General features: G+C 52.9%; 1 protein-coding gene across 1 annotated transcript; it reads right to left on the reverse strand.

Annotated features, from left to right (window-relative positions):
• Positions 1 to 2,080: 2,080 nt before the first annotated feature.
• On the reverse strand, positions 2,081 to 25,302 carry FOXN4 (forkhead box N4). Its single transcript, XM_027125260.1, has 9 exons — positions 25,217 to 25,302; positions 11,255 to 11,400; positions 8,169 to 8,293; positions 7,965 to 8,078; positions 7,530 to 7,657; positions 6,802 to 6,898; positions 5,702 to 5,909; positions 3,409 to 3,801; positions 2,081 to 2,348 (listed from the first exon to the last, which is right to left on the reverse strand). The coding sequence occupies exons 1-9, from the start codon at positions 25,300 to 25,302 to the stop codon at positions 2,089 to 2,091; spliced, it is 1,557 nt and encodes a 518-aa protein (XP_026981061.1). The 3' UTR covers positions 2,081 to 2,088.

A 25,302-nucleotide genomic window follows, 5' to 3' on the forward strand; every position in this document is an offset into this window, starting at 1 on the left:
GAGGATGGAATGAGCTAGTTTACAGCAGTGACTGGCGCAGGGCCTGGTGCTGAAAAGGGTGCCCCCTCCTCCCACCTTGCTGCCTTCTCTGACCCCAGGCGGGCACCGAGAGCCAGCTCTGGGGAATGCTGCTGAGCTCGGGCTCTGGACCTGGCACACACGGACTCAGTCCTGCCTCCTCACTGGATCCCGAGTCCTACCCAACCTCTCTGAGCCTCGCCTTCTGAACAGTAAGCGAATGCCCATCCAGAGCCTGGCACCATGGGATGGTGACCGGCGGCCAGGCTAATTTTACCGATAACGACAAAGTCCTCCCAGTGTCTGGCACAATGGGAACCTGGCATCAGAAGACCTGGGCTCAGTGTTCCCTCTCTGGGCCTCGGTTTTCCCATCTGTAAGGGGGGTATCTCTGCTGTGAGGGGCGAGGGGCGCTGTTGTCCTTTACGCCTCCCTCCCCCGTCAACCCCACCCACCCACCCACGCCACAGAGCTGCGTTCAGCCTTTATTGACAGAAGACGGTTCTCCACCACAATGGTACACAGTCCTGGCATCACCCGAACACGCGTCTTCCTTAATGACTCAGACATCTTCTCGGCGGGGGGCAGGTCACGTCACACAAAGCAGCTGAGCAGTGCCAGTCAGACGGGCAGCACTGAGCTGTGTGTAACGATGGTGATGCTTGGTGGAAAGTTCCAGAATTAGGAAGAAGTTAGAGATGGTCCTTTGAGACAGGCCTGAACACCAAGCCTCCCAGGTGGCTGTGGATGAATCAGAAAATTCTGGCTCTAGGGTTCAGGAACTCCCAGATGTTGGTCAGGACAGTGGTATAAGCTGCTGCCGTAGGCTGATCCCTGGTTACCTCCTCTGGTCCCAGCCCACTCACCTGGGTCCCCTCTAACCCGACTGTCTGCAGAACCTGCCACTTGGAAAGTCAGTAACTGGCAACAAGAGGGGGGAAAGAAACATAAAAAAGGTCACGGGGCAGTGAGACAGGCCAAAAAGTACCCATAAATACTCTGCATTGCGGCCTCGACAGCCCCACTCGCTACGTGGGTCAAGTTTTACCTGGTTCACAGTTTACTTTCTTTCCATCAGGGGTGTCTTCAATTCCAGTACAGAAAGCCCCCTGCCATTCCTCCCATTCCCATCCTGACTTGAAGCCCCCAGCGCTCAAAACTAGGGCGCCTCTCTTTTTAGGTACACGTGGCAAGAGATTCGAATCATGACTGAACGGTTAGAAAAATATCTGGTCTCTAATTTTAAAAAATAGGATGTTTCACAGTATCAAAAGTGCTTGCTTGTTGTAAAAAGCAGCCCAAGGCTGCAAAGAGCTGAAGAGCCAGTTGGAGACGTGGTGCGCGGGTAATTTAGGAGTTAGGACCGCTGGGCTGCCGGGAGGGACCATAGAGTCTTGTGCCAGGGGCCACAGGCTGAGTTTGAAGAAGTGGCCTGGACGTGCTCCAATAAATATAAATAAATGTTCGCAGGGTCACAGTGCCCGGCATGGCCCAGGGATTCACTCTGTGAAACCCTAACGGACTAAGGGAGAAGGGGGCCCGGAGGCCAGCGGGGCAGGTGCCTGGTTCAGAGTTCAAGTTGCTCCAGTCCAAGGGAAGTTGTACGGTCTGCCAGCCCCGCTCCCAGCCTCAGGGCCTGTCCGCCGGAGGCTAAGGCAGGTGTTTCGTCCTAGGAGAATAATAAATTAAAGGCCTTCCCCCTGGGGTGTTTGCATGGCACACCAATGCGTCCCAAAGCGGGCTGCAGGTTGTTTGGGAGCCAGACTGGGGAAGCAGTCTAGAGAGACCTTGTTCTCAGCTCGGCTAGGCCTCGCATCTCAAGCCTCGGAGAAGCGTCAAGAGTGGGGGAGGCGGGGATGCTTGTCCGCTCTCCTCTGTCCTCCTGACTTGGGGAGGCCCCAGAAACTTCCCGTGGAGGTCAGGGAGGAGAGCAGCTACTGCCCTGTCGGCCAGCAGTCCCAGCGACCGTTCAGAGGCCTGTGGGAGGGTGAGGGGCCTTTCTTGCAGGAACACCCGGCTCGGTGAGCATCCTTCCTGGGCCCAGGTTCTGGGGCAGGCGAGGCTGTGGGCTCAAAGCAGGGCTATCGGCTTGTTCCCCGGGGCTCCCAGGTACTGAGAGGAGGAGGTGACGGCTGGCGTGGCCGCACTGTCCGGGGTCGAGTAGGTGCTGTAGAGACCGGTCACCTGCAGGTCCGGGAAGGACTGGTCACTGCCGCCGGAGACGGGGGTCAGGCCCGAGGCCCCCAGCTCACAGCCCAGTGGGGAGTCTCCGAAGGCGCCCAGTGTGTCCAGGCTGAAGCCCTCATCCTTGATCTCCTCCCAGAGGTTCCCTTTCAAAGACAAGAGCGTTCATGTCAAACGGACCCGAGTTCGAAGGCCGTCTTAGGGCTGGGGCAGAGACCACGTGTGGTGTTTAAAATCACGCGTCACAGGACAGCATGGAGGAGCCAGCGTTCCCGGCCCTTCCCTCTCCACTGGGCGTCCTTGGGAACGTCACTACCATCTCAGAGCCTTGGGCTCCTCGGGAGGGAATGAGATGATCAGAGAACCCACCGCCTAGGATTGAGAGGCTGAAACTAGGCGATGAGTGGGAAACGCTCGGCCCTCGTTAGGTGGTACCATCATGGTCAAAGCCAGGGGACAAAACCATGATTTTCCCAGCACGTTTTAACTGCACGGTAATCCAGGCGGAGAAGCAGGGCAGTTCAAACATACCCATTTCACAGCTATAACTGACTAACTTGCTAACTAACTAACCTGATACCTCGTCCAGTTCCCTCACTAGACACGCAACTCCTTGAGGGCAGAGGATTTCTCGGCTGTTGGCTGGCACCCAGTAGGCGCACCAGTGTTAGCGAACAGATGACTTATGAGCCTTCACTGAAGCCTGAACTCCCCTTGCTCATTCATTCATTCGTTCCCCGTGGATTGAGGATGACCATGTGGGTCAGAGTGTGACCTGGCACGAGGTTGGCACATGCAGGTTGAAGCAGTTCCTGGTTGAAAGTTTGGGGTCAGAGAGGCCCGGGTTGAAATCCCAGCTCTGCCACTTACTAGCCGGGCGACCTCAGGCCAGTGACTTCACTCCTCTTGGCCTCAGTTTCCTCATCGGCAGAATGGGAATATGAAATGGCAGTGGCCTCCCAGGACTGTTGCAGGATGGTGCCTCTGAAGTGCTTGGCACGAGGCCTGGTATACCGCAAGTGCTAACTAAATGCTTGCTGGAATTTGCTAGGATCAGGTGGTTGGGAAGTGTTTTCTGAAGGGACGCGCTGTGGGGTAAATGCAGACCGCCCTCCTTTCCCTTGCCCTCCCTGACCTTTCGGGCTGCCCCTCCCCCGGGCTGCCCCTCCCCCCTCTGTGCCCCTCCCCCACTTCCTCCAGCCTCACCCTGCAGAGCGAAGTCCATGATGCTGGGGTCCAGGGCGTCCACCTCGGTGTTCATGTCGGTGCTGATGTTGATGAAGTCCACAGGTGCCCTTCCCACGGTGGGCTGGGGGAGGGGGCTGGGGCTCAGGTGCTGCAGGGCATGCAGGGGTGGGGTCTGGGCTGGGGCAGGAGAGTCTGGGGTGAGATGTGCCTGGGGCTGGACCTGGTGGTGCAGGGGAACCGACTGCAGGGACAGGGTCATCAGTGGCTGGGGTGGGAGCTGGGAGACGGCCAGGCAGCTGTGGGCCATGGCCACCGTGGTGGCATGGGTCAGCACGGGGGCCTCGGGCTCCCCTGGCTTGCCAGGGCGTCGGCAGCTTTCTGGCCTGTCCGAGATCAGCTTGTCCAGCTCCTCTGCAGGCAAGTGGGAGAGGTCACTCATCAGAAGCCACCCTACGGTTTCTGGGCCCCAGCCCAGGCCTGGATTCAAATCCCAGTGGTTTTAGCAAGCCTCCTGGACTCTCTAGGCCTCAGCCTCCTCATCTATGAGATGGCATCACACACTGTGCACAGGGTTGTGAAAGTGGAATGAAATCACAGATTACATAGGGACTTTGAGGAGTGAGAGGAGTCTCAGATAACATGGGCTTCTCCCATGGGGACAGTGTTTTACAGGACAATCCCGTAACTCTAGGACTTCACTTAAACCTCATCACAGCCCTACGAGAGGGAGGTAAGGCAGAGGTTACAAATCCCACTAGATTGGGACAAAATTTATTAACATACAAGGGGTCCTAGGCACTCCCTGCTGCTAAAGAGACATGAAGCGTTGCTGTGGATTGAAACCCGGATCCTCCTTAATGCTCTTGGATAGAACAAGACGCAAATTACTCTTGAATTCTTTTTGGTTGTTGGCTTGTATCTCATTGACTACAACACAGTTTTGAGACTGGATCACTAGGGTCCCAGGATCTATTTGGGTTGCACGCATTTTAGAAACGAGCACACTTGGAATTTAGAAGGTGAAATGGCCTGCCCTAGCCGTCACCCCAAATATGTGTCAGGATGGGCCCTGGATCTCGAACCAGACCCCGGAGCTCTCAGCTGAGGGCCTAGTGGATCCTGCTGTGGTCTTTCTCCCCATCTTACTGAATTGTTCATCTCTGAGCTAGACTCCCATCCCCCTTGATACTCAAACCTCAAACACGATGACATTCACAGGGCCAGGCCAAATATTCCTAAGGCTGGGTGGCATTAGCCTCCCATGTCACTCTTTCCATTCATATGTCACTTGTATGTCCCCAGCTTCCATCTCTTAAGTAAAAAAAAAAAGTGGGTACAATATTTTTTTTCTAATCTAAAAGTAATTCACGAACAGGGTAGAAGATTTGGAAAATAGAGAAACGTGAAGAATATAAAAATTTTCAGTGGTCTCTCCATTCACAGTAAAGATTTTGGTATATTTCTTCCAGTCCGTGTGTGTGTGTATACATGTATATCTATAGATATATACATATGTGAGTGTATGTATATATATGTACACACACACACACACACACAGACACATATGGGTGTGTATATATACGCATTTTAGAATGTGACCATGCTGTGTATATTGATTCATAACCTGCCTCTTTTCACTTATTGTATTGGGAGCATTTCTTTATATTCCCAAAATATTTTTATCTCTAATACTTGCAAGGTATAACATTACATCTATTTAAATAATCCCCTATTGCAGGATGTCTAGATTGCTTTCAATTTTTTTACTATCAGAAATCACTTCATGATGGATAACTTTGTTCCTAAACCTTTTGATCAAATCTTTGATGAGTAGAATAAGTGGACCAAATTGGAGGACCAAGTTTGCAAGCTTTTGCTACATTACTTTGCCCTGGAAAAGTTTCACAGCTTATGTTCCCAGCAATTGTACATGATGATGCCGATTTCTCCACATCCTAGCCCACACTGGGTATTATTGTTTTGTTACTTTGGGAATCTGTACTGATGTGGTAAGAAAGGTAAGGAAGCCGTGCTTTCCCATGGGTGTTTCGTTCGACATGTCTGTGGGAGAAACTGGGGTTGTTAGCGAGATTCTACAGCTGTTCACGTTTCTGACCAGACCCTTCAATGGACCAGCCACCACATAGGGATGGAGAGGAGACGGGTATTCAGGGGAGGGGAGGGGGGATGGTCACCAGGCGCCCATGTCCCCGCCATGGTGACTGGGCTCGTTGTGGGATGGGCAGGATGCCGGGTGGGGATGTGTGTGTGTGTGTGTGTATGTGTGTGAGGCGGGGCACCCGGGCCTCACCGGGGTTGGCCATGCTCCGGTGGATGGCGGCCAGGTCCTTCCTCTTCCACTTGTGCATCTCCTCCTCCATCTTGTCGATGCGGGCCAGGTTCAAGGCCCACAGGCAGCCCTTCCGCGAGGAGCCACTCATCTTATTCTCCACCTTCTCAAAGCACTTGTTCAGGGACAGGTTGTGTCGCACTGAGTTCTTCCAGCCGTCGGGAGCCGTCTGTGGGGAGAAGTGGGCCTGTGGGAGACCCCTGCAGGGACGCCCCTCTGAACCCTCTCTCTCCTTGGGGATCTCAGACTCAGGGCTAGAGGGGCAGGGGGACGATGTCAGTGTCCAATGCTCAACCTCGAGTCAGGAAGACAAGAGAGAGCAGGGGGGCAAAGTGGCAAACGGGAGGGTCCATGCCCTGATTGTACATGGGTCAGCTGCACTTTAGCTCTGGGCAGTGGTTAAGACATGAGGACAAGGCCCAGGGCTGCCAGATCTCCCGCTCTTTCTCTCCCACTCAGGAAGCAAGCAAGATGATGCTAATATGTGGATAACTGGTCGAGTACATTAAATGCTGATCATTTTTATAAATGCTCATACTTTATTGTTAGGTAACCAGATATTGCAATGCACCTCATACCCTATTCATTTTATTCTCTCTCTGTCTCTCTCTTACTAATGGTCAACCAGGTGCCAGGAGCTGCCAGTGCCTTTACATGCAGATCCTTACTAACCTTGCCAGCTGGGTATCATTCTCCCCATCTTACAGAGGGGGAAACTGAGGCACGGAGGCTCAGAGAGGCAAAGGTTCTCACCAAGTCTGTGTTTAGCATCATTATGTTTTACTGAATCTGTGCTGAATAACTAGGTTGGCCCTCTACCCTTTGCCCCTTGGGATGCCTGGTGAACTCCTCTTCATCCGTCAGAACCCAACTCAAATGCCCCCTTCTCTTTCTGGATTTCTTGGCCCATGTCTGTGTGAGTGCACATTGCAGGTGTCTATGGACATAACTAGGGGACTAAAAGGGTGGTCCCGTTTGGCCCGGGGCCAATCCTGGGTTCTGGCAGTGCCAGGGAGAGGCCAGAGCTACTCCAACATCCCTACCCTGGCTGGGCCCCTCACCTTGAAGTAGGGGAAGTGCTCCTTCATGAAGCTGTAGATCTCGCTCACAGGCAGGCTGCCTGTCTTGCTGTTCTTCAAGGCCATGGCGATCAGACAGCTGGAGGCAAAATGTGGGGCAGGCCAGGCGTGAAGTCATCTCAGGCTGACAGCCTAAGCCTCCTCTGCCAGGAAGCTGGCCCTGCTTAATCCTACTGGTACCAGTCCCTACACATAGTGTTAGCTCTTGATACCTTTTCCTGGCCCTATGTCTTTCCCACCCGCTGACCTTGACCCTGAGCTCAGCCATTGGTACCGATTTGAGAAACCTTGTCTTTTCTTCCTTCTTTCTATCCATTTCCCATAACTAATGGGCCTTTAGACTTTCACTAGGCTGCTTACCCCCCTCCCCAAAATCTTGTGAGGTACATAATACTATTATTTGATGACTTTTTACATCAGAGGGAACTGAAGCTCAGAGAGGCCAAGCCACTTCCCCAAGACCACACAGCTTGTGAGTGACAGAGTGGAGTGCTGGGCTCTGTGTCTGGGGTGGGTTCTCAACCCTGGGGGTTGACTGACCACATGACGGTCCTTCCTACGAACGGGTCCCACCTGGGGGTCCCCCACTCCCCGAAACCTCCCCCTTGGAAGCCTGGGCCACCACACCCAGCTGTCTGAGGTGCCCTCAGGGCAGCCCTCACCCCTCTCCTCCCTGAGGTCCCCACAGTCCCAGCCCCCCTGGACCTCACCTGTATGAATAGATGGGCTTGGGGTAGTGTTTGGGGTGCAGTTCCTGAGATGAATGCACAGCCATGCGGGGCTGGGGGTAGGGAGGCCGTGCCCCAAACGGGGAACCATACAGGCCCACAGGAGCGCACTTCCCACGGGTGGGGACGGGGAAGAGTGGCAGAGAGAGAGACGGTGAGAGAGAGCATCAGTCACTCACGATGACCCCGCCCCACCCCATCTCAGAGAGCCAGATGCAGGGTTTACAACCCCAGCAGACCATCCTGTCTCCGCCCACCGCAGGGTTTTCGGGGGAGCCGAATGAACCACCCCATGACATGGTGAAGCATGTTATTCTCATGTTCCATGTAGGTAAACTGAGGCTCAGAACAGTCCCTCGCCAGTCCAAGTGAGGAGTGTCTGCCTCTGAGTCCAGGGCCCCTCCAAGCCCCCGGTACCTGCTGGACGCCCGGGGGTAGCGGGAACTGTGGTTGGGAGGTGGGAGAGTACAGCTGTGGCGGGTCCTGCAGGCTGGATGCGGGCTGGCCCCCCACAGGGAACTGGTTCATTTGCTGGGGCCGGGAGAGGAGACAGAGGGTCAAGGGGGACTCCAGCCCTGTCAGACAACCCCCTCCCTCCCTGACCCCTGTGGTGGCACTTACGCTGGCTCCTTGGCTGTTCAGGTGACCCAGACCCAGCATGCCTTGGGGGGCCATGCCAGCTGGGCCATGGAGCAGGGCACCTGGGGAGGCTCCCACGTGCAGGTCAGCTGCCCTGGCCAAGGCACCTGGATAAAGGAAGCACAGAGGTGCCCAGGCTGGGGGAATGGTGGCTGCGGGCAGGGACAGCCCAGTCCCTGGGCACCTGCAGAGAATGGAGCCATCCCCCACCCTTGGGGCCCGGCATATAGTAGGTACTTGACAAATTACTTCTCTGGGTATAGTGGTGGAGAGTGGGTTCCTACCAGCTGCCGGCCCCTATCTGCTCTTCTGCCAAGCTTTAGCTCAGGGATAGCAGATGTGCCCCCTTCTCCTGTGCTGGGCCTGTGACAGACATCGCATCTATCAGATTCTCACTGCACCAGCCTGACTTCAGGTGGCCACCTCCAATGCAGCAAAGCTGACGTACAAGGTGGTCCCGCCTTGGGGCCTTCAGCTCTCCTCTGAGTTCTGGCTGCCACCTGGGCTCATCCTTTGTGCTTTGGTCTGTCTGCCTTGTCCTTCTGTCTGACCAGATCCTTAGCTCCCTGAGAGCCAGGACCTTATTTTATGTGACTCAGTGCTCCAAACACCTGGCATAGTGACAGGCACGCAGGAGGTGTGCAGTGATGCAAGGGGCTTTCTTATTTCACAGTTTACATCTACGGAACATCTACTGTGTGCAAGGTACTTTCTGCATCGAGTCCTCACAACACCCTATGAGGGCAGTTTTATTATCTTTTCATTGCAGATGAGGAAGGAGGTTCAGAGGGGAAGGCACCCACCCAAGGTCACACAGCTGTCCCTTGGGGTTCTAGATCAGGGATTGACAAACTATTGGCCACTAGGCCAAATTGGCCCACAGCATTTTTTTTTAAATTAATTTACTTATTTCTGGCTGTGTTGGGTCTTCGTTGCTGCGCATGGGCTTTCTCTAGCTGTGGCGAGCGGGGACTACTCTTCGTTGTGGTGCACGGGCTTCTCATTGTGGTGGCTTCTCTTGTTGCGGAGCATGGGCTCTAGGCACATGGACTTCAGTAGTTGTGGCACGCAGGCTCAGTAGTTGTGGCTCATGGGCTCTAGAGCACAGGCTCAATAGTTGTGGCGCATGGGCTTAGTTGCTCCGCGGCATGTGGGATCTTCCTGGACCAGGGCTCGAACCAGTGTCCCTTGCATTGCAGGCGGCTTCTTAACCACTGCGCCACCAGGGAAGCCCCACAGCATGTTTTTTTATATAAAGTTTTATTGGCACACTACACCCATTCACTTACATATTGTGTATGGCTGGTTTTGCACATCAGTGACAAAGTTGGAAAGTTTCAACAGAGACCATCTGGGTTACAGGGTCTAAAATATTTACTGGCCCTTTATAGAAAGTTTGCTGACCCCTGCTACTTGGCCAAGAACAATTTGTCCAATGAAAGACATACTCCTGGGGACTTCCTTGGCAGTCCAGTGTTTAGGACTGTGCCTCCACTGCAGGGGGAGTGGGTTCGATCCCTGGTCGGGGAACTAAGATTCCCACATGCCACACGCAGCACAGAGAAAGGAAGGAAGGAAGGAAAGGAAGAAAGAAAGAAAGACTGACTCCTAGGCATTAATTTGTCAACTACGGGTACTTTTAATGTACTGTGGTGATTTTTTTTTTTCTGGCTTAAAATTACCACGGCATATTTATTTTTAAATACCAAAAGCCTCTCTCTGGTCCATTTTTTGAGTTTCTTTTGATCACTGACAGGCATTCAATTCAGATGTAACCACTTGGTCTGCTGCAGAGAAAATTCCACTTATCTAAAACTCTGATTCCATTAATTCTAGCACAGAAATACAGAAGTCTGTGAGAACAATATATTCCTGCTTGTAGCATCTGTGTTTTATTTTAAGAATATAGCTTTATAAAATATAGGAACTTGAGAACCACTCATAAGAGGACAGAAGCAAACCCAGTGTTTGTGTACAGTTAATCCTCCGTCTTGGGGAAGGAAGGCTGCCTAGTGCATGCACTGCAGTGATTGTTTTTGTTGCCTGTTTTTCTTTGACACTTTCTGTGTCTCTAAACATTTAATCCACTTGCTTTGACTGCAACTAGCTGCCATTTACTGAGCACCTACTGTGTGCCAGGTCCTGAGCTCAGCACTTTCTTGGAAGAAGTCGAAGTACTTAAAAAAAAATCTTTTTTATAATCATTTTTTTAAATTGCAGCGTAGGGACGTCCCTGGTGGCACAGTGGATAAGACTCTGCGCTCGCAATGCAGGGGGCCCATGTTCGATCCCTGGTCAGGGAACTAGATCCCACATGCATGCCGCAACTAAGAGCTCACGGGCCACAACTAAGGAGCCCGCCTGCCACCACTAAGACCCAGTGCAACCAAAAAAAAAAATTGCAGCGTAGTTAATTTACAACGTTGTGTTACTTTCAGGTGTACAGCAAAGCGATTCATATATATATGTCCTTTTTCATATTCTTTTCCTTTATAGGTTATACAAAATATTGAGTATAGATCCCTGTGCTATACAGTAGGTCCTTGTTGTTTATTTTATATATAATCAATGATAGTGTGTATATGTTAATCCCAAACTCCTAATTTATCTCTCCTCCCCCTCAAAGTACTTCTTTACTTTTTAGAGGTAAATGAAATAAACTTTTGTAAAGCGTCAGACAGCAAATACTTTAGGTTCTGCCAGCCATGTCATCTGCCTTCTTTGTTTTTTAATAACCCTTGAAAAATGTAAAAGCAATCTTAACACAAAGGCCACAGGCCACAGGCTGCACTTGGTTCCGGAGACCATCGTTTGCTGACTGCTCTAGGTGTTCAAGATGGACAGGGGTAAGGGAAGGTCTGTCTTTATTTGTTGCTGAAAACTTAGCTCACAGTGATGACTATGAACAAACCGCATCCCCCTGGGGAAGGTAGAGTTAGTCCCATTTTACAGAGGAAGAAACAGAGGCCCAGAGAGAGAGAGGGTGACCTGGCCACGGCCACACAGTGGTGGATGGCAGTGCTGGGCATCGCCCCTCCCCCGCCACCCCACCCCGCCCCCGCGCCTACCTGGGTGCGCGTGTGGCGCACTGGGGCCACCCAGGTCCACACGGCCACTCGTCACCTGCTGCAGCCTCGGCACGTCCACGGCCGTGAGCCACGACAGTGATTGCAGGTCCCCAGGAAGGTCATCATTGCTGGTGGCGGCCAGGAGCCTGCGGGGAGGGGCAGGAGCTCGGGCAGGGGTGGGGAGCTCAGGCCAGCTCTTGGGGCGCTCGCCTACCTCTGGAATCACCCCCTTTAGCCTCTCACCTCCCCCAAGCCACCCTAATCCTCCAATCTACCCACTCCCAGAGATCCCCCTTTGGCAGCCAGATCGCACACCCTCAAATCTTCCCTTCCTTTATTCACTTAACACGTCTTACTCAGTCCCTACCCCCAAGTAATAAGCACTAATGTCTGTTGAGCACTTACTATGTGCCAGGTACTGAATCACGTCCTTCACAGGTATTAACCCACGGAACACCCCAGTCACCTGATGAGGCAGGTGCTATTATTATTCTCATTTCACAGATGGGGAAACTGAGGCTCAGGGCACTGAGTCACTTGCCCAAGGCCACACGGAACAGGAAGGGGTGGGGCTGGGAGCCCAGCCTGAACTCTTCACCGTGACCCCAGGTAGCCCCTGGAGGTTCCAGTTAGGACCCACACCCATCAACCCTCAACTGATTCACAAGCAAAAGCATAGCTTTCTATGGAAAGAAAAAGTCTGCCCATCGAGGACAGCAGGCAGGTACCCCAATTTGGGGTAACCACAGCTCCCCGGTGCCCTTGAAGTCATGCTCGCCCCACAGCTCCAGGGCCCTGGGCCTCACAGCAGCATCCTGCCCGTGTTATAATGTGGCTGCAAACCAGCCAGGAGCCCACGCCACACCCAGCACACCTGCGGCCCTGCAGGCCAGGCGCCTTCTGGTCTGTTGCCCAGAGGCCCATAGTCCAAATTCTAAACTCCAGGTTTCAAAACTAGGTGTCCTGGGGCCTCAGAGAGAGAGAGAGAGGGACACAGCCTGTGGTTTTCTCATGCACATGACCGTGGACCCAGCTGGGGCATCAGCCTCCACCCGCTCCTGCCATCTGCGTGGCTGCCTCAGGCCTGTGTTCTCTCTCCTTCCCTCACTCTGTCTCTCTTCCCCCCTCCTTCCCATCTCTCCTGCTCTCTCTTTCCTTGTGTTTTAGGGCCACAATTAGCGTTGCCATGGCACCCGCTGCTCGGTTGTAGCCAGGCCTGGGCCCTCAGCCCACCAAGCTGGCATCAGGTGACCACCCGGCTGCCCCGGTGATTGGCTGCCTCGTAGGAAAACAGGGCCTGGAAACGATTTGAAAACTCGGCTGGTCCGTGTCCGTAGCAGCAGTTGGCCCGGCTGCTGTCCCCTGGCGGCCCATTGTGTGACAAACGACTGTTGCCCCCATGGCACGTGGCTCCCATTGTACTGGGGTCTCCCTGCAATTGTTTTTACAGCCCCCCCGGCTGCCGCCCATTTGACCCACTCATAACTCATCTGGACAAGTGACAGCCACAGGCCAGGCCTGGGCGATGCCATCTGTCCCGTCAGGCCCGTGGAGACCATGGGGTGAGGCTGAGGGGCAGGGCTTGACGTGCCGCCCGCTGTAGCTGCCGGGGGAGCCTGGCCAGCCCCCACCCAGGCTCCTCCTCACCCCACGGCCAGCCAACCTCCCAGCATCTGGTGGTACGAGCTCCACTCCCGCTCCGTAACTGCTGTGGCTCCCCAGTGTCCTTGCTGCTCTACCTGGCGCTGGGGCCTCAGGGAGGAGTAGAAATGAGGCCCTGGTGGCAGGTTTCTCAAGAGGGGGGCCCATCAGAGCCCCCTGAATGGTGGGGGGCTTGTAAACACACCAGGTTCCTGGGCATCGCCACGGAGCAGGATCTCTGGCGGCAGGGTGAATCTGTTAGATTATGTGTTGGTTAAGAGCTTGGACTCTAGACTGTAATCCTGATCTTCACTTACCTGTGTGCCCTTGGGCCACTGACTTGACCTCTCTGAGCCTCAGTTTTTGTTTTTGTTTTTTTTTAAATAATGTATATTTATTACTACAAAAGTAATATGCCACAATAACTAATGATTGTGAAAGCTGTGAACTACACAAAAACAATTATTAAGAATTTATAAATAACTATAAGTTTAATGCACAAGGAAATAGGTGGAGTATTAATACAAAGACTGAGAGACAGTGTTAATTGGGTAACCTTAGAAAGACCTTATATCCTTTTTTTTCTTTTCTCTCATATCACTTTTTTTTTCACACACACACACTGTATTTTATTTTTACAAGAGATAAATAAACTGACACCAAGCATTGTAAATGGATGCCCACAGAGCCTCAGTTTTTGATCTGTAAAGTGGGGCTAAAATAATAGTTCCTATCACATAGGGTATGCTGAGGATTAAACATATAGTTGCATGAAAAGACTTGGAACCATGTCTGACTTTGCTGTCATTAATATCAATATTAATGTTAATGATAATATTAGCCAAGTCCTCAGGGGACTGGAAATATATCAAAGCTTTGGGCTCTGGGGTCACACAGACCTGCCCCTGCTGCAGCTACCACTAGCGGCTTCCACTTACTGAGCACTTCTTGTATGCCAGGTGCTGGGCTGCATGATGTGCCCATTTTACAGATGGAGAAACTGAGGCCCCGAGCTCACAAATGCTCTGAGCTTATTTCCCCCAGAGTGAGAATCACATAATGTAACTGCTTAGCACACAGCTGCACGTGTGGTAGGGGCTGAGTTAATGGTGCTCTTCTGATCATTCTTTTCTTTTTTTCCTGCTGTCTGTAAGCCCTGTTGGGCCTCCCCTTCCCTCATAGCAGCAGCCCCAGCACCCCATGGCCCCACCTCCATGCTAGGAAAGCCCTTTTGGCTCTTCCTCCCCCACCCAAACTGTGCCTATCCCTGGAGGCTCACTTCAAACTCTGTCTTCTGGCCTCTTAATGCTAGTCTCCTCAGACATCACCTGACCCCACCCCTCATTTTACCCATGGGGAAACTGAGGCCGAGAGAAAGGAGGCAGTTTGCTTCCAATGTCATACTCCAGGAAACGACCAGGGCAGGGGCTCCTGGCTCCCCATGTGGCCCTTCCTAGCCCAGGAGTACCTTCTCCTCCGGGAAGTCTTTGCCACCCAGACCCCAAGCACAGGGACCCCCTCTGCATCCTGACTGCTCCCTGGGCCAGTGAGTCCTGCCTTGCCATCCCTCTGTCCACATCCTGCCCCTTGGCTCGCTGAGGGCTGGCCCTGAGCCCCCCCATCACCCTGTAGCCCAGGACACAGTGGCACTACTTAAATGCCTGCTTGGCCAGTTGAAACAGGCTGACCCCAGGCCACCAACCCAGAGAACTGCTTGACAGTGACTGTCACATCCAGCACTTTTAGCTGTCCTCTGCCCCCTTGAGTCCTTGAGACAGCCTCAGGACAGGGATAGGGAACAGGAACAGACAGCCCCACTTTACAGATGGGGAAACTGAGGCCAGACTGGTGAAAGCAAAATTGTGACCAGGACTCGAATTCGGGTCTGTCTGCTGACATCTTGGGCTGTACCTGCAGCACCACAGGCAGAGAACCTGATATCCTCTCAGGCAGATGCCCCACCCTGAGTCCTGGGCTCTCAGCTGGGGCTGTGTGAATGACCATCACCCAGGGGCTGGTTCAAATGCAGAGTCCAAGGTCCATCCCAGACCCTGGAATCCCACCCTGGGGCTGTGGGGCCTGGGAAGCTGTGTTTTAGTGCCTCCCTAAGCTGGGGGGGTGGGGGAGGGCAGCCCTGAGGGGGTGTGGCAGGGGCTTCGGCACAGCTCAGGCTCTGGTTGGATGGGTCTGGGTTCAAGTCCTTATGACCCGCCCCCCCCCCCCCCCCCCCGGTCTGTGAGACCTCAAACAAGTTACTTCCGGCCCCTGAGCCTCCATTTTCTCATCTGGAAAATGGGAGAGGAACAGACCACATCTCCCTGGGTTGTTGCAGGGATCAGATGAGCCAGTGTGTGTTCAACTTTTGGCACAGGCCTGGCCCCCGTTCTCCCTTCTTGGGGGTTTGCTGCTCATTCTGGGGGTGGGCAGCCAGGTCCTGTTCCCCTGCTGCCTCAGGCATCCCAGGGTGGTCTGGTCCCCCCTCCAGTTCAGGCCAGAATGCCTGCTTCCATGTGTCTGGCCCTGCTGGCCCTGCTGGTCTCCTGAGATGGCTGTGGATGCCCCAGAGCTCTGTGATGGAGTCTGCGGGCCCCGAAGCCTGGCTTATGTCCTGCTGCCCCCTAGGCTCACCTGGCATCCAGGCACCTCTTCACTGTGTGTCACAGGAACCAGGAGGTGATGCTCTAGGGCCTAAATGGGAGTGTCCCGTACCCACTGCCGGGCCCGGGGCCTTGACCATCTCTGTCTCCTCTCCCACCCTCCTCTGCCCTTGCAAAGAGGCACAAAGCCCCCTCTCCACGGTGGCATGTAAAGGTCCCCCAAACCTCTCCCTTAGCAATGCCTAGAATGCCCTCGTTCACGGTGCCCCCGTGTGCCCCATTCCTGCCCTCTCCTAGCACTTCATTTTAAGTGGCATAAACCATGGGATCCTTGGCAGTTGTGACAAGAGAAAGACTTCTTGGTTCAGGAGCCAGCATGGCTTCTGAGCCATAGCCCTTGGAAAGGCACTTAATCCCTAGCCTCAGTTTTCCCACCTATAAAATGGGCACAAATGATAATACGAGCTGTAATATCTTATACCCTGCCTGAGACTGGCTTGCTGGTGTGGAGGCCAAGTGGCTTGTGAACGACCCTGTCATCTGCGAGGGTTTGGGATTATTCCCTGGAGTGTGTGTGTGTGTGTGTGTGTGTGTGTGTGAGAGAGTGTGTGAGAGAGAGACAGAGACAGAGACACCCTGTGTCAGTCTCCTGAGTGGGTTTCTCATCTGGTGGAACATGATGGGATATTTGCAATGCAAAGGAAGAGGCAAACCTAGCCCCATCGCCCTGGGATCTCCCAAGACCTGTCCTACTCACTCTCTGCATCTCTGGGTGAGGAGGAGAGCCAGCCCCAGGTCACCATGTCGCTGATGCCTCCCCACCCAGGGTCACCTCCAGAGGAAGCTACAAGGAGAATGAAACTATGAAACTTCAGAGACACAGCTCCTTCCATCTGCTCCCTCCGCTCTCCCCACCGCGCCCCCGCTCCTATCTCACCCCCGTCCCTCTGTTCTGACTCTCTCCCACTCTTTCCTTGCTGGTATCTCTGTGTTTGTCTCTGTGTATGTCTCTCTGTCTCTCTATCTCTGTCATTGTGTCAATGGTGCCCTGTGATGAAGTCCTGGCCCCACTTGTCCTGCCTGGTGACATCAGACCTGCTTCCAAACCTTCCTGAGCCTCGGTTTCCTCGTCTGCAGAGTGGGGTAACGATGACAGAGGCAAGGCGCTCACAAGAGGCTCTTAGCAAACGTCCATCCTCTTCTCCTGTCCCATCTCTCTCTGATGCGGCATCCAGGGCCCCCAGATCTCTTGCAGACCCGTCTCCGTCCCACACTCATTCACCCATCATTCCTGTGTCCCCAGTGTCAGCACTATTTAAAGACACTGAGCCAGGCTTGCAGGGGATGAAAGCAGTTAACCCATGCTCCCGCGCCCAGGTAATTCCCACACGCCCAGTGCTGGGGAGCCATGGCCCCCACCACACCCTTCTGCCAGCTCAGGTGACCCCATGCTCTGACACGGGTGTAGTGTGTGACGGGCCCTGGGCCCCAGGGTTCCAAATGTTCCCACCTCCTCCGGCACCCTCCATTGTGCCTGCGTATCTTCTCTTCTTTCACAAAGGATGCCTTCCCTTCTCCTTCTCTGGACCTGTCATCGTCCCCTCACTTGAGCCCCCATTTCTCTGAGCTCCAGGGGGCCACAAGCCTCCACCTTCTGAAACTGGCTGATGTCCCCAGGGAGGACAGGGGCTGCACTCCCAGATCTTGGGGGGCCCCAGGTCTGGCAGAGAGGAGGCCGGGACAGGGGCCAAGTTCGCTGCTGGGTGCTGATGCTAAAGCAGCACCCTCGCACCCTGGCAGGGGCCACACACCCAGAGCGCATCACAGGGCCGGGCATACAGTGGGTGCTTAATAATTACTCAAAGATTGGACAAGTGAGCAAACAGATCCAGCTGTCTAGATGTCCCACCCCCACTGCCCCCGGGGCCCAGGCGGGGGTGAAAGACTCAGTGTAATTTTATTTAATTTTATAGTTAAATAAAATTGAATCTTATTACAGCCCGTGGACACAGGTTGGGGTGAGTGAGCCCCCGGGGTGCACCTTGTCCCTAATGGAAGTGACTGATCTCACGTCATCCTCACGAGAGCCTGATCAGGGAGGTATGTTACCATTACTACCTTCCCATTTGCCAGGTAGGGACCCTGAGGCCCAGGAGAAACAGGCCTGTCTAGGGTCCCCCAGCCAGAGCCTGGGTTGATTACAGCCCCACCGTCCTCTCTCCCTGCCCTACAAGGAACAGTTGAAGAAATGTGCTCCGTGAGTTCTAGAAAATCCAGGCACTGTGCTGCCTGACAGGGAGCCACAGGTGGTTATTTAAATTTAAACTCACTAAAATTAAATAAAATGATAGATGCAGTTTCTTCGTCACGCCAGTCACATTTCGAGTGCTTGGTGCCCATACGTGGCCAATGGCTTCCATAGTGGACCGGGCAAATGTGGCACATTCCCATCATCGCAAAGCATCCTACTAGGCGGCAGCCTTCTGGAACATTCTTCAATCTTGGTGGAACAGTCTGTGGTGTTTCTACCTTGCCTTAAGACAACTGGACATTTGATTTGGATTTGGACATTTAAGGAGCTGATTTCATGGAAGTTTGAGTTTTATTAGATGTGGGTATAAAAGGGTCCTCCACCCACCCACCCACCAGTGAGGGAGCTACGGGGAAGGCTCTGTAAAAACTGGAGCTGCACAGAAGGCAACTCGTGAAGTAGTGAGCGCTCCATCCTGGGAGCATGCAAGTAGGAGCCAAGGGATGGCCTGTCAGGCCCCTGTTGGATGAAAGATGAGCCTTAAGCAACCTCCAAGGTTCCTTTTGATACAAAGACCCTGTAACTCAGGGGAGCAGTCTGCAGCTAAATCCCTGGCTGCATTTCCAAAGTTCTAACATCTTGGGCAGAAGCCCCTTTCCCTCTCCAGGCCTCAGTTTCCCCATCTATAAAGCATTACTGGCAGAGTAGAAGTTCCCGCAGGGTCCCACTGGCCCTAGGGCTCTAGGAAGGCAGAGTAGCACCCCAAGGTTAGGAGCGGGTGTGAACCCCAAGACAGGTGGGCCCGGGCCTGACCTCTTCCTGGCTGTATGACCATCACCTGCCCTGGGCCTCAGTTTCCCTGCATATAAAATGGGAATAATAATAATAGCACCTACCCTAAGGGGGCTGTTGAGAACACATTAAGAGTCCATTTAAGCATCATATCAGATGAAGCATCTGATTTCAGTTTAACCTGAAAAAGCAGGTTCAGCTATTACCTCAAGGGTTCCAAAGGGGACCCCTGGCCATGCATCCTTCTCAAACCAAGTGGAGGATTTGTCACCAGCAGGGGATCCTCATTAGTGAATAGAAAGCTTTGGGGGCAAAAAGAAAAGAAAAAGACCTAGGTAGCACTCCAGAGTCCCCTTCTGAATAAAAGGGTTCACTCGCAGCTCCCCGCCCATACAGGAGGCGCTTCATTTCAAGCTCGGCCGCATCCATCTTCTCCTGATTAAAACACACACACACACACACCCTCTACTCGGCCGCATCCATCTTCTCCTGATTAAAACACACACACACACACACACACACACACACTCTCTACCTAGAGGGCATCATCATCCCCTTTCACAGATAGGAAAGGTGAGGCCAAGCCAGGTGAACTCGCCTCAGCAGCCTCTTGGAGTGGCCCCAGGTACTGGCCTCAGCACCTCCAGCCTGACCCTCCCCAGGCCTCAGTTTCCCCATCTGGAACACAAGGGGTTGAACCCCTTCCATCTCCATGGGGCGGCCACTGGGACACACCACCTGCAGGGCCACGTGGGGTGGAAGACTGTAGAGGTGGGCAGCCCACCTCTGCCGGGAAGTGAGATGCTGAAGGGTACAATCCCATTCTGAGGGGGTTGCAGCATGGAGGGTCTGAGAGGTGGCAGACCCCGGTTAGGAGCCAGGTGGTACCCCGGGAAAATCGACATCAGAGTGATAACCCTTTCTTGTCAGTGCAATAATGGGGCTGCCATTTCTCAAGTGCTTCCTCTATGCTTATCACTTTACCTGTGTTTCCTGTAATGAGTTTTGCTCTAAAGGTTCTGGGCTTATCAGAAGGCCCAGGCCTGCCCTCCGTAATGCTATATTCTGAGCCCATCTCAGCTAGAAAGCCTGGGCCCTGGCTCCCGTGTTTCTCTTTTTGCAGCATTTCAGTGTAGTTGGTTACGAGTGTAGGCTCTGGGGTCCACCAGGCCTGGCTTTGAATCCCACTCAGTCACTTAGTAGTTGTGAGATTTGTCTGCAGTCATCTGCTTCTCTGAGCCTCAGTTTGCTCATCTGTAAAATGGGAGGGCTAACGCCTGCACACATCTCATTGGTGGCTGTAAGGACTGAATGAGATAGTTCAGGTAGGGCGCCCAGCCCATCAATGTGTATTGCGTGCTAGTGGTTCAGATTAGTGTCAACATCCTCCGAAGAGTATGGATTCAGCGTAAAGTGGGCTCCATGGGGAGGTCAACGTGCAGAGTACCCGACACTCAGGAAGCACCAGCTTCATTCCACAAATTTTTCCTGAACTCCTACCTGCCAGGCCCTGTTCTGGCAGACAGACACAGTTCCCTCTCTCCAAGGAGAGAACTTTCTAATTGGCCTAGGGATTCAAAGAAGGGGGAGTCTGCCCCGTGGCATGCCCACCTTCCTGCCAGCCCTCTTAGGTCTGCATCTCCCTCGTCTCCTGACGGCCTGTGGGATGGCTATTTGTCATGCCCATTTCGTAGATGGGATGGCTGAGGCCCAGAGAGAGGAAGGGATACCCCTCAGCCACACAGCATGTCAGCAAAGGAGCTGGGACTTAAACCACCCACCCTGGAGCCTCTTCACTCGATGTTCTGCCAGTACGGCTGAAGCAAATCAAGACGTAAGCAGGAAGGGCAAAGCATTATCACGTTATTTTTAGAAGGATCAGGCTGCAAGGTGCCTCCATGGTGACGGGGCCACTGGTCAGGGGACTCTGTGGTAGCCTTGGGCAAAGTGAGATACAGCTGGAGTCCATGGCTGCCATTCTGCACTGGCCAGGGGACCAAGCTGATAACATTAATTAACAATATCCTTAATTGATCAGCCGTGTTAGCTAATCCCATGGAGGGATGGAAGATGAGCCAGGAGAGTAGGGCACTGGATGGGGTGAGCCCAGGGGGGCCTGGATTCCAGTCCTGGCTCCACTCCTAATGGGGGTCCTTGTGCAAGTGACTCAATGCCTTCGAACCTCAGTTTTCTCAGGTGTAGAATAGAGGTGATAAAAGGGCCTGGCCTGCTTCCTGGTTCAGGGTAGGTAAATCACTGCAGGACGTGGTACAGTATGTGGCTCGAGTGCTAGGCAAGTGTTTGTGGAATGGATGGATTTCATACCCAGAATTCAGAGTAACCTTTCAAAAGGGACATTAGAACTAGAACTTGTCACTGTCCTTAAAATCCATCGGGGTAGTAAGAGTCGAGCTCCTTGCCATGATCTGGTCCTTGGCCATTTCCTTCCTTCTCCCCTTTCCTCTAGCAAACCTGTCCATCTTTCAGTTCCCCAAACATTCTATGTTCTCTTTGCACATGCTGTTCCCTCTGTCCGGAATGCTGTTCCATGCACTCATTCACAGCTGGCTCTTTCTCATGTTTCTGGCCATAGCCTAAAATTTCCCTCCTCTGAGAGGTCCTCCCTGGCCACCCCCCCCCCTGGTGGTCTTTCCTGTGTTGTGTCTGCAGAACATTTAGCATTTTGCCATGAGGTATATTCATTTATACATGTTTCTAGTCTTTCCACTCTAGGAGGGCAAGGATGGAGAGGCTCTCTATTTTGTTCAGCACCCACCAAAGGGCCAGGCACCCTGTGGGCATTTATTCCATACGTGCTGGAGTAGGAAAGGGAAGAGGGATCCCCCCCCAGTCCAGCCCAGTTCAGCTCCAACACATCTTGTGTTCCCCAACCTCTATCCATTTCCTGCCCAGCTTAGACACCACCTCCCCCAGGAAGCCCTCCCAGACCAGTCCAACATCTCCCAGTGTTTCCATCCACGGGAATGACTAGTGCCATTAGTATCTACCCATGGCATAGATTCCTGAGATCACTCATTAATTTTAACTCTCTTGTCTACTCCTGCCTTCTCAGGGCAGAGCCCACATTTAACCCTTTATTTCCTATCTTGGGAATTCTCAGAGTTGAGACAGCAATTGTGCAGTGGAAGGAACACCTGTTTGGGGTTCGAGTCCTATCTCAACCCCTTTGTAGCTGTGTGACCTTGGGCAAGTCACTTCACATCTCTGTGCCTCAGTTTTCCCATCTGTAAAATGGAATAAGAATTCCCACCACAAAGGGAAATTGTGAGGATAAGATCAGATAACCTGTAAGAAAGGGCACCAGGCAGGTACTCAAACCACATTTCTTTCTTTTCTCCTCTGACCTTTCATGGCTACTAGGAGGGGTTTGCCAAGAAAATATTGTCTCTGCGGGAGTGGGGTGTCAGATCAGCATCCCTGCAGTACAGAGAGGCACGTCCGCTATGATTATAACCAGGAGGTTTTACCTGCCTTCTGGAGATATGGTTAGTAAGAAATTGTTACATCGTTAGCAACTGTTCTTGTTTACAATCCAACCTTTACACAAAAGGGATTAAACATTTCATGGAGCTGTTTATTTAGTGAAGGTATCATTTGTAATATCTTTCCTAACCGTTTACAGGAAAAAGAAAATCTAATGCCATTTTAGCAAGCTTAGAAATTCCCAACCGGGCCAAGAGTGAGCGTAATGTGACATGATTGGATTAGGAATTTGGAAAAGAGACTCTTTCCTTTTTAGAACTTGGCTCAGGACTTGGTGTGCGTGGGCATGCTGTGTGCGTGTTTCTAGGGGTGGAAACACAAGACTCCAAAGGAGGACTGCACCCCACGAAGGCTACCCCTCTTTCCTTGTCCGAGGGTGGGCTAAGGAGCTATTCTGGCCACCCTGAACACCCTGAAGGGTGCAGGGTTGTAAAGATGCTCAGATGGTCACTGCTCCTGCCACCCCTCACCCACGGAGATTACAGCCTGTGGGTGGAGCCACTCTGGAACGGGGGTAAACCATCCCCCACACTCAATGCAGCGGGAGGCTTAAGAGGAAAGGCAGGTGGTGTCCGCCTGCCCTGGTCCACAGGACAGGACTTTGTCATCACTTGAGCGTGAAACTGCCCTGAGTTTCCGTGGATGTGCTATTTCTCACGTGATATTTATCCATCCATCTCTCCATCCGATGCATATTTATAAAGTATCTACTGTGTGCCTGGCACTGTGGTTCACTGATGAGAAAACCACTGTCCAGAGAGGGAAAGGGTTTTGCCCGAAGTCACCTCCTTTATTAGAGGAGGGACTGAGGGTTTGGGGAATAAACACCCGGCACAAGGCTCTGTAATGATAACCACTGAGCCGCACGGCCCTGGGAGAAGCTGAGTTCCAAGGAGCTAGCAGCCTGCCTCCTTTTGCAGCTCTGGGCCTCAGTTTTCCAATCTGTAAAAGGAGGTTGTTAGATCTGACCTCTAAAATAAGGAGTTAGCACACAGTAAGTGCTTAATAACTCTCATTATTTCCTAGTGCCCCTAAGAGTGGATTCCCTCCTAGTTTAGAGCCAAGGGGAAAGCAGTTAACCCACGTTGAGCACGAGCTGTTGTTAGCCATTGCTCAGGAGATCCGCAGCCCCAGGCAGCCGGGATGCTGCTGCCCATTTGCTGTCTAGGCCGGGCCACTGACTCTCGACAGCTCCCTGGGGACAGGGCAGCTGCCTCCAGCTGCTACGCCCCCCACCCTCCCTGCACACAGCCATTGAGGCTTAACGGCCAAACTCAGCCCCTGGGGATGGAGGGGCAGGCAGCTGCATGGAGGGCTGCAAGGGGGCTGGAACCAGGCTGCACTGGCAGCCTGAGTGGTCCTCAGAGTCATTCTCTGGAGATGTGGGAGGGGGAATGAGAAGCCCATAAACTTCTCCTGGGCTATTATTCAGGGAGAAAAATGGGAGTGGTTGGAAGGGGTGGGGGAGTCTCTGTATAATTATAAAATCTCCCCTCCATGAGAAAGCACTCTACCCCAGGCCTGGCTGAACACCATTTCTAGATGGAAGCACAGGATCCTCCCAGTGACCCACAAATTGGGCTCTTTCATTGCTCCATTTCCCAGATGAAGAAACTGAGGCACAGAGAGGGGCAGTGACTTGTCCAGGGTCACACAGCTGTGAGGTGGTGGAGAAACTTGCTCTGTTCCAACCCCATGCGCTCTTCACCAGTGGGGCATGGGGGTGGTGGTCATGGTACCCTCTGGGTGGGACAGCCTAGGGTTCGAGTCCCCACTGTCCCCATAACTACCTGTATCATCTTGTAAGGTCACTTAATCTGGCTGAGCCTTGGTTTCCTCATCTGCCAAATGGGCACAAGAGTGCTACTCTCATAGGGTGGTTGTGGCACAGGGCAGGCAGGTACTAAAGGGTTAAGAAACCACCAGCTATTATTATTGTTGTTGTTGTTATTTTGTTATTCTGCCTTCTGTTTATGCTGTTTAACATAAGAAAACAGCCCTGAATCCATGTGGAAAGGAACAGCTGGACCCCCAGGATTTTTCCAAGATCATATAGTTGGCAAGTGATAGAGTTAAAATTGTTATTTAATCTTTCTAACAAGTCTATGCAGTGGGTACTATTTCTGTCCCCATTTCATGGATGAAGAAACTGAGGCTCAGAGGTCCACACAACCAGAGAAGCTGGGATTCTAACTGACTCCAGAGCCAAGCTCCTAACCCTTAGGCTGTCCCCAGCCCACTTGCCATAATTTAAATCCTTTCAGCGCAGAAAGGAAGCCCATAGGTCTTTGGTTGTGTGACCTTGGGAAAACCATTTCACTTTTCTGAGCCTCAGTTTCCTCACCTGTACAATGGGGGCTCATCTGAGCAGCCTCCCAAGCTGGGCATACAGTAGGTGCCCACACACTGCTGTGTGCCTGGCCCACATCTGGGGTCCCAGCCCCGCCCACAGCAGTCTCTCAGCAAATATTTGTTTGAATGTGTGGCCTCATTCGGGCCTCAGAAGGCAGCCTTCAGGCTCACAGCCCTTGGGAAGCAGCCGCCCGCTAATTGGGGGCTTCGGTCTTCGCCAAAGGCACCGCTGGTGAGTTGCAATGGCTCCGGGAGGTCAGACAGCCGCTGGGGAAACAGGGCTGAGCTGATGAGACAGCCTGCTCTTCCCAGGCCAGCCCCTGTCCTGTCCCCACTCCACAATCTGGGCTGTGCCCCCTCTACCCATGGACACGGTACTTGCCTTGTGGGTGGGGCACTGGGAACCAGGGCAGCCCTTCAGTGGGTGAGAGGCTGGGATACTTCCTTTTTCTCCTCCTCCCTCCCTTTGCTGGTGACCTTGGACAAGCCCTTTCTCCTTTCTTGGGGGGCATTTCCTGGAACCCTGTTAAGACCACTGGAGGAGAAGCAATAACTGCTATTGTCCTCTTAACATCTACCCAGTTGCCCAGCCTCTCACCCAGGAGGGGACAAAAAACTGCAGGCTTTCAGTGGTCCCATTGCCCCACGCCACAAGTCACACACCCTCAGAGAGACCACCTTCGAAACCAAAATCTTCTAGCTCTCCTGCAAAATCACAGAATTTAATGTAACCATAGTTCTTGGTCAATTTCAGAAACGGTAACCAGCACATAAACACTTTAAACAATTCAAAAAGCTATCATTTGTTAGTGTTGAAGCCCTCACCTGTATTCCTGTGGAGAGGGGTGGTGATTTTGCCTTGAGTTTCGAATAATTCCTGACATCATGGATGAGATGTCACTTTCTATCAT

The sequence above is a fragment of the Aethalodelphis obliquidens genome, unplaced genomic scaffold (assembly GCF_003676395.1).
Source record: "Aethalodelphis obliquidens isolate GAN/ISIS:26980383/991018 unplaced genomic scaffold, ASM367639v1 scaffold28, whole genome shotgun sequence".
NCBI classification, from domain to species: Eukaryota; Metazoa; Chordata; class Mammalia; order Artiodactyla; family Delphinidae; genus Aethalodelphis; species Aethalodelphis obliquidens.

What these genes read in the sequence shown, in the direction of transcription:
- FOXN4 (XM_027125260.1), bottom strand. Translation starts at nt 25,302, where the DNA reads ATGATAGAAAGTGACATCTCATCCATGATGTCAGGAATTATTCGAAAC. An exon ending in TACCCCCGGGCGTCCAGCAG is followed by an intron (nt 7,658 to 7,964) that starts GTACCGGGGGCT and finishes ACCCGTGGGAAG; the next exon opens with TGCGCTCCTGTGGGCCTGTA. An exon ending in AAGCCCATCTATTCATACAG is followed by an intron (nt 6,899 to 7,529) that starts GTGAGGTCCAGG and finishes TTTTGCCTCCAG; the next exon opens with CTGTCTGATCGCCATGGCCT.